The 8683-nt window shown below is 46.5% G+C and overlaps 2 protein-coding genes across 3 annotated transcripts in view; one reads left to right on the top strand and one right to left on the bottom strand.

The window, feature by feature from the left end:
* POP5 (POP5 homolog, ribonuclease P/MRP subunit) lies at window positions 2459-5379 on the top strand. Its single transcript, XM_001925378.5, has 5 exons — window positions 2459-2590; window positions 2664-2806; window positions 4208-4357; window positions 4541-4624; window positions 4727-5379. The coding sequence occupies exons 1-5, from the start codon at window positions 2571-2573 to the stop codon at window positions 4840-4842; spliced, it is 513 nt and encodes a 170-aa protein (XP_001925413.1). The 5' UTR covers window positions 2459-2570; the 3' UTR covers window positions 4843-5379.
* Window positions 6395-8683, bottom strand: part of RNF10 (ring finger protein 10) — a 40760-nt gene continuing 38471 nt past the window's right edge. The window contains exons 15-17 of one of the 2 annotated variants that reach the window (XM_013982944.2): window positions 8511-8568; window positions 8255-8413; window positions 6395-7367 (exon numbers count right to left, since the gene is read on the bottom strand). In XM_013982944.2, coding sequence (XP_013838398.1) covers window positions 7291-7367; window positions 8255-8413; window positions 8511-8568 — 294 coding nt within the window. In that variant the 3' untranslated portion in view covers window positions 6395-7290. The remainder of the gene's footprint in view (window positions 7368-8254; window positions 8414-8510; window positions 8569-8683) is intronic. The other variant, XM_021072518.1, reaches the window with a different exon arrangement.

Here is an 8683-nt window from a genome sequence, read left to right as displayed (position 1 = left end):
TAGCGGCTGGCGGAGCGGGAGCAGACACAGCTAATTACCGTGGGGAGCGGGCTGCGCCGCCGACGCAGCCCATCCCGGCCTCCGGGCCCCAGGGGTTCTGCACCTTCGTGGGGCCCGCAAGCAGGCGGCAGGGTCCGGTCAGAGGAGGGAAGGCCCGACACCGCCCCAGTGTGCTTCCCGCGGGGAGCAGTAAATCAGTCACCCAAAACCGCGTTTATTGGACGCTCACTGCTCCAGACAGTTGCCCGCATTATCGCCTATGCACTGGGAGGGAGGAACCATTATTATTCTATTACCCAGGTGAGGAGACTGAGATCTGGAGGCGTGAATTGACCGCCCCGACAGCATATGGCTAGTAAACAACGGAGAGATTGTAGCCTATATCAATAGCCTTCAATTTATACGAAGTGGACAGCAAAATCGTGCACAGGACAGCAGCGGTGCAGACAAGAGCCAGGACCACGGAGTCGGATGGCCTGAGGTTCGAATTCTGATTCCGCGCCTTTACAGGATGTGTGACTTTGGTCAGAGCCCCAACTGCATCTATAAAATGAACGCAGTGTTGGGACTGAATTGAAGACTGGAAAGTGTTAGGGGAGTTATTTTAAGGGACTAGACGGTGGGGCGGGGGGAATGGGTAGAGCGGTGGCTGAGACTTTCTCCATACACTATGAGCCTCTGACTCCCCCTGCTGGTCAATGGAGGACGCTGGCAGGACTGGTTTTTGATAAAGAGGTCGCTCGCTGTTGGGTGGGGGGAAAAAAGCCTGGTCCCTCAGCAGGGCTGCTGTTCTCCTTCCTCAGCATCACTCTTTTACGGTGGTGAAGAGTGAGAGGTGGAAAAATTGAGAACTCACTTCAGATCTCTCAGACAATCTATTGTGAAATCCGACTCTCTCTTCTGGTTCACAGGGCCAGCTAAGTCGATGACAATGACACAAATAGCCAGGGATGTGTATAAAGAGCTAGTTACAAGGCTGGACAACTAAGTACTGGCTATAACAAGAAAATCTGGAATTAATTTAAATATCCATCATGGAAATATTGACTAGATCAGCAGTGGTACATCCAAACAATGCAGTCTGGGGCAACTGAAAAATAACTTTGTAGAACAGCTGGCATGAAAATATAGTCAAATGACAAGAATGAATCTTACAGACATTATGTTGAAAGAAAGGAGCCAGACATGCACGCACACACACACAAATATGCTGCTGGAGATTTACATTTATATAAAGTTCCAGAAGAGAAAAAGCTAATCTGTCATGACAGAAGTCAGAATATAGGCTACTTCTGGGAAGGTTTTTGGCTCGGAAGAGAGCACAGGAACCTTCCTGAGTGTTGGAAATGTTCTATCTCTTAATCTGGGCAGTGGTTGCAAAAGTTTATACATATATAAAAATTCATTGAGTTATGCACTTAATATGCATTTTATGTATGTTATGCCTCAGTTTTTAAAAAGATATTCAATGTGAGGGGAAAGAAGAGTAGTAAACAGTATGATCCTATTCTTAAAAAGAAAATGGAAAATATAAATTATCATACAGTGGAAGGTACATCTCGTACCTTTTTTGTCTCAGGGCCCCTTTCCATTCTTACTAAATTATTGAGGATCCCAAAGAGCTTTTGTTATGTGAAATATATTGATACTCACTATGTTTATTAAAACAGAAATGTTTAAAACACCATGCACAATTCTCTTAGCCATCAGAGCAATGTCAGCACATGTCACTGGCCTCTGGAAAACTTTACTGTCCACTCAGAAAGTGAAAACAGCAAGTAACACCTTAGTGTTACTACAAAAGTAATTTGACCTCGGGGGACTCCCTAAAAGAATCTGGGAAAATCCAGTGGTTCCTGGACTTCACCTGGAAAACCACTGGAACAGGGGTAAAATGTTGGAAGAAAATCCACTACATGATAAATTATTCTCTCTAGGTGCTGGGATTATAACTTATTTTTATTTGCTTCTTTGTGCTTTTCTGTTTAAAAACAAAAACAAAAAACAAACCAAAATAACCAGAAAATATAACGACCACGGATTGTTTTTGCAAAAAAACAAAAAAACAAACAAAAAAAAACAAGCCAATACACCCAACTCCATAAGGTTATTGAAAGGCCTAAACAGTAATAACATATTTGGCTGTATGGAGAAATTAAACCGAGCTCCAAACTGAGAATAAGAGTCCGATTTCCCCTATCAATCCCTGGCCTGGGGGGTGCAAGGTCTTGTGCTCAAATGTTCCACCGTCCAGCTTGGGTACTATGTTGCAAGGTAATGGAACGTCCTGGAGGTTCCAAATGCCTCAGCTGCATCCTAAACAGCAAACTCTGGCGTGGAGCACAACCACTCATCACAACGGGTTCAGTTGAAAGTCTAAGCGAAGAAATGAGCAGGACGCCTGCGCTCGGCAGAGGGAGGCGGAGCTCAAAGGAGACTGACACGGGGCTCCGCCTACATTCTAGTTCCGCCTCCCTCTCTGAGTGGCTGCCAGGCCAACTTCCCATTGGCCGCCGACGAGAAGGCAGACATCCGGTTTGAGTGTCTGGACGCCCGAGGCGGATACGAACATGGTGCGCTTCAAGCACAGGTAAGCAACCCTTATTCCTGTCCCTGCGGTCCTGGCCCCGGCCCAGCACTCACCGCCCTCTCGCCTGCCCCAGGTACCTGCTTTGCGAAGTGGTGTCTGAGGACCCCCGCTGCCGTCTGAATCTGGAGGACCGAGTGCTGGGCGGCCTAGTACGGGACACGATCGCGCGCGTGCACGGAACTTTCGGCGCGGCCGCCTCCTCCATCGGCTTCGCGGGTGCGAGGGTGTTGGGGAACCAGGAGGATGGCGGGATCTGGAGGGAGCAGTGGCCATTGGAGGGAGAAAGAAGGGGCACGGGCGACCTTGGAAGCTGCCAAGCCCTGTGCACCATTTTATGTAGGGTGTCGTCCTTTTTAGGAGTTTCAGAACCCGAGCCTGAGGTCTGCTTGAGTCCAAACTTAAGCGGAGAGCTAATACCAGTAGGCAGTGGGCAGAAAATACCAGTCGGCAGAAACCCCTATACTATTTGACGTGTGGTTTTTGATTGAGTTTAATAGGATGATGAAAACTAAATGAGGAAAGACTTGTATAGTTCCGAGTAAGTTATTTGACGGGTTACTTTGACATCATATGAAAAAAGCATTGTCAGAATTACCCCTGAAAAGCCCTGCATAGGGGCCTGTGAAGTACAGAATACACAGTTGTGTGTATGTGTAAATGCAAGAGAGGACCCTCCTCCACAACCACACTATGTAAATTCATTCCGTTTTTTACCATATGCTTGAAATTGAAATCTGGAGAAGGTAATGTACCTAGAGGCAACCCTTCTACCAAGGTGAGACTCGGTTGCTGGAAGAACCTACATAGCCCAGTTGCAGAACTTGTTTTTCAGCTAAGGGAAAACATCCTTCTGAAGAGTATGGATTTCTGCCACCCCCCTCCTTGGGTTAACTAGTTTGTGAATTAAAAGTGCATTTTAGGAGTTCCCTTTGTGGCTCAGCAGTTAAGGAACCTGACTAGGATACAGGAGGATGCATATTAGACCTCTGGCCTCTCTCAGTGGGTTAAGGACTCAAGGTTGCCCTGAGCTGTGTAGGTGGCAGAGGCAGCTTCGATCCCGAGTTGCTGTAGCTGTGACATAGGCCTGCAGCTTTAGCTGATTCAACCTCTAGCCTTGGAACTTCCATATGCCATGGGTGTGGCCCTAAAAAGCAAAAAATTAAATTCTAAATTCATTCACCAATTCTGAGTGGTATGTAAAGGCCCTAGATGTTATTTATCTCCCATTATTTTCCTTCAGAAATCAGTTTTTACTCATTGATGGCATCCCAAGTGCCACCGCCTTGAATGTTTTCTGGTACATAGGCTCTCAGTTACCTGAAGATTTTTTTTTTTTTTTGCTTTTTTTAGGGCTGCACCCACAGCATGTGGAGGTTCCCAGGCTAGGGGTCGAATCGAAGCTACAGCTGCCAGCTTACACCACAGCCACAGTCTACACCATAGCTCATGGCAACGCCAGTTCCTTAACCCACTGAGCAAGGCCAGGGATCGAACCAGCAACCTCATGGTTCCTAGTCAGATTTGTTTCCGCTACGCCATGACAGGAACTTCTACCCTAAGATTTTAAACGTGCTCCTGAGAATCCATTTTCCCAAAATGATTTTTTTCCTGCTGCAGTGCGATACCTCAATGCCTATACCGGAATAGTGCTACTTCGATGCCGGAAGGAATTCTATCGGCTCGTGTGGTCAGCTCTTCCCTTCATCACATACTTGGAGAACAAAGGACACCGTTATCCGTGTTTTTTTAACACCTTACACGTGGGAGGTAGGGGTGCATGTGTTATGGCTGCTGATTTTCAATAGGAAACAGGTTCAGAGTTCAGTCTTCAATAGTGGGTGGGTCCTCCTGCTACCTTGCCAAGAGCAAGATAATTTTTCCTAGCTCTGCAAGACTCTGAGGCAAACACCTTTTGCGAGCTGTTGACTGCAAAGCTCTTTCTTGTGTCAGGTACAATTAGAACATGTCAGAAGTTCCTCATTCAGTACAATAGGAGACAGCTGTTGATTTTGTTGCAGAACTGCACTGATGAAGGTAAGCCCTGCTAGCCCCGTGCCCACTGAGCAGTGACTGACCTCCTCCAGCTGAATGAGAGGTCACTTCCAGAGACTTTAATAATCCATGCTCTTTCTCCAGGAGAGCGGGAAGCTATCCAGAAGTCTGTTACAAGAAGCTGTTTACTAGAAGAGGAGTCCACTGGGGAGGAGCTTTCAGATAGTGGCGGTGAGGAGGCTGCTGAGACAATGGAGTGAACTTTTGCAGGCTGCGTTGCGCCTAAGCTTCAGGGCCTACTTGTTGGACAGGGAATTCTGGGAGGCACTAGCACCTTCTACAGTTCTCAAACTGGATGACTGCTGATCAGTGGCCAGTTACCAGCTCAAAATGAATTGACTTATTGTTTAAAACTTGCCGGAGTTCCCGTCGTGGCGCAGTGGTTAACGAATCCGACTAGGAACCATGAGGTTGCGGGTTCGGTCCCTGCCCTTGCTCAGTGGGTTAACGATCCGGCGTTGCCGTGAGCTGTGGTGTAGGTCGCAGACTCGGCTCGGATCCCTTGTTGCTGTGGCTCTGGCGTAGGCCGGTGGCTACAGCTCCGATTCGACCCCTAGCCTGGGAACCTCCATATGCCGCGGGAGCGGCCCAAGAAATAGCAACAACAACAAGACAAAAAAATAAATAAATAAATAAATAAAATAAAACTTGCCAAAGTCACCTTTACCCAGCATTACCTGGTTAAGTAGTTCTGCAGGTGGTGAAGTTCCTGTAGATATATACATCTTTTTATCTAATTGCCTGGCTGCAAGCAGGTTTATTCAGTGTATTTGGCAGAGTTCCCACTGTGGCTCAGGGGGTTAAGGGACCCAGTGTCTATATGAGGATGCAGGTTCAACCCCTGGCCTTGTTCAGTAGGTTATGGATTGGGTGTTGCTGAAAGGTGTGGCATGGGTTGCAGACACTGCTCAGATCTGGTGTTGCTGTGGCTGTGGCATAAGCTGCAACTGCAGCTCGAATTTGACCCCTGGCCTAGGAACTTCATATGCTGCAGGTGCAGCAGTAAGAAAAATAAAATATATTTGGCTTCTGTAGCATTTAGTGTGCATGTGAAATTCATGCTTGGCCAAGTCTCTTTCTCCCTCTACCCCTGGCGGGAAGGCTGGCTCCCTTTATGGTCCTAGATGCACAGTCTCAGTTCAGGCCTTGTGCCCCGCTCCTAGGATGGGCCCAAAGCAACCCAGACTGTTAAAGAATCAGTAGTGAGTCAGAGCAACTAAACTGGCACAGATCTATAGCTGGTCTCAGTACTGAATACAGGACCTTAAAAATACCAGATTCCTTACCAATACTTAATCAGGTAACCTGACGAAAAACACAGTTCTTGCACTTTTGAGTAGGGGAAAAAAACCTGGCCTCTCCTGACCTCATTATTACAAAGCCAACTTCTGGCAGTTTTCTGTAGTTCCCCTCTCCCCTACTGCCTTACACCTCCCTGACCTGAAGCCAGGTGAAACTAACTCACAAGAATTAGGAGGGACAAGAGACTTGTGATCACTTTTGATCTGCTACCTACTCAAGACATTTCGAGGACCTATTTTCTCCTTAATAAAATGGACATCACTCAGGAGTTCCCCTGGTGGCTCAGCATGTTAAAGATCCGGTGTTGTCACTACTGTGGTATGGGTTCCAACCCTAGCACAGGAATTGCCACATGCCATAGGCAAGGCCAAAAATAGCTAAGTAGCTGATACATTAACCTATTAAGTATATAACCAGCTGACCTGTAATAACAAACCAGAAAGCTCACAATGCTTATGCAGGTGATTTATTGCAACTACTTGCCTTCACATTCTATTATACCTAGAAGTCACTTTTTTAAGCAGCAAAATAATTCACATCACTCGAATTCAACTCAAACCAAGGCATAAAACTGCTCTAGACAAGAGGGAGGCAGTTGGCAACCCCACTGCTTTTAAAGCTGTCCTGCTATGCCTCCAGTTGTGCCACTCTTCTGTAATTCAGGCCACTGTCACCTAAAACAAGTCTGACATAAGGATGCCAGGTCCCAGGGCACCCTTAGGCAATGGCTGTTACAGCTTTCCTCGCCAAAAAGCCACCTTCTAGAGGCAAAACCCTTCTTATATGCATGTGCAACCTGGGTCTGCAAACACCACAGCCTAGCTGTTTGTCAGAAGAAAAATTGCAATTCAAGCTGGGTGTTCTAAATCCCCTTCATTCCCATCCTTGTTTCTTTAACAAGAGGAGAACTGAAGAGGTAGGAAAGATTTAACTATTTTTAAAAGACACACTGATAGGTGTGCTAAAAGCATAATGCCCTGATCTGAGACGTCAAGGCAGAGCAGTGCTATAACACTGGTGTGGGCTGCTTCAAGGGATGCTAAAGGGTCACAAACTTACTTTAGGTTGAGAAAAACTAACTACACATGGGTCAAAAAGACTAACCTGGCAACAAACTAAACTTTGGCAGGAAAAGATTTCTTGTGAGTGTCAATACTTTATTTTGGTGTAAAGACAGGAAGCTGGAAAATACACTGTATTTAAAATTTTCTTGGTTCCCCCTCACACTGTGGAAACCCCCTCCCCCCAGAGCTAATCTGTTCAAACTCAAATACTTAAAAATTACAGCAGCAAAACGAAAGCGCAGAAAAAGGACCAGATGGACAAGGTAGCCTGGGCCAGTAGTGTCACTTGGTGTGGACGACTGAGGTGCTGAACAGGAGCTTCTGTTTCTGTTTTTTTCTTTTCTTTCCTCCTTTCTCTTCTAAACAGAAAACAGAAAGAGTTTAGCTTAAACTGCCGTCCTTCTGCCCCCTGGCCAATTCTAATTAATGAGAGTTATAGGCAGCAAGGAGTGCAGGCTCTGGAATTAGACTGCAGGGATTCAAATACCAGTCCTTGCACACCCTGGATGTGTCTTCAGGCACATCACTTATGTCCCAAGACCAGTTCCTCATCTGTAACCTGAGTTATGCCCATTTAATATGGTTTTTGAGAGAATAAGATCAGCAAAATGCTAGGCACACAGGAAGCACACCACAAATGCTAGTGTTGTCTAATCATGAATACTGCAAACTGGGGGTGCACTTCGGGCCTGACTTCCATCAGCCACTCTCAACATCTCAGGATTCAGAAATCTACCCTTCACCACTGTGTCTTAGAATGTTAAGAAAGTTCCTGGAGTTCCCGTCGTGGTGCAATGGAAACTAATCCAACTAGGAACCATGAGGTGGCAGGTTTGATCACTGGCCTCGATCAGTGGGTTAAGGATCCAGTGTTGCCATGAGCTGTGGTGTGGGTCACAGACTCGGCTCAGATCTGGCGTTGCAGTGGCTGTGTCACTGGCTGGCAGCTGTAACTCCAATTCGACCCCTAGCCTGGGAACCTCCATGTGCTGTGGGGTGCGGCCCTAAAAATGACAAAAAAAAAAAAAAAAAAAAAAAAGTTCCTCAGAATTTCACATCAAGGCCTTAAGAATTCATGTGGGGTGCAAAAAGGTGCTATCTGACATAGCAAACAGATTGTTAGTTGACACCAGACTGTGAGCTGTAAGGCTCAGGGGGAAAAGTGCCAACTGATTAGTGATGTCTGCCACTGGATCCAGCAGGGAATGATGACCCTGAGCTGAACACCCAATCTCTGTGCCTTTACCAGAAAGGGGGTCTGAAGTAGCTGGCGTGTCCAGTTTCATGAAGGCTGCTTCGATAGCTTGGCTGAAGGAATTCTGGAAACTGGGCACAGGAACACGGTCTGAGTTATCACTCTCCCCATCACTGTCCACAGGAGCAGGAGGAACTAAGCTATTTTCATCTAAAAAATACCAGTGTTAAAATTACAGAAACAACTCTAGAGACTTTTACTTTCTGAAAGGGGCGAAATTTCCCCTTTATCAGAGGGACATTCTCACCTTTCTTTGGAGCAGTTTTGGGCCACACATCTGCTTTTGCTTTTCCAACTCTCAGCATCTGCCAAAGTGGGAAAGGGGAGAATTTAAGTAACTGACTCCATTTCCTTTCCAGACTCCTACCTTGATACTAACTGGTATGGGGGACAAAGAACCAACTACCACCTCTGGGGAAA

Source organism: Sus scrofa, chromosome 14 (assembly GCF_000003025.6).
Source record: "Sus scrofa isolate TJ Tabasco breed Duroc chromosome 14, Sscrofa11.1, whole genome shotgun sequence".
Taxonomy (NCBI): Eukaryota; Metazoa; Chordata; class Mammalia; order Artiodactyla; family Suidae; genus Sus; species Sus scrofa.
This window is presented reverse-complemented; position numbering and strand designations above follow the sequence as displayed.

Excerpts from the sequence above, each read along its gene's own strand:
- POP5 (XM_001925378.5), top strand. The coding sequence starts at position 2,571 with ATGGTGCGCTTCAAGCACAG. Across the intron at positions 2,591-2,663 it reads ATGGTGCGCTTCAAGCACAG|GTACCTGCTTTGCGAAGTGG; the intron begins GTAAGCAACCCT and ends CGCCTGCCCCAG. Across the intron at positions 4,358-4,540 it reads TAACACCTTACACGTGGGAG|GTACAATTAGAACATGTCAG; the intron begins GTAGGGGTGCAT and ends TTCTTGTGTCAG.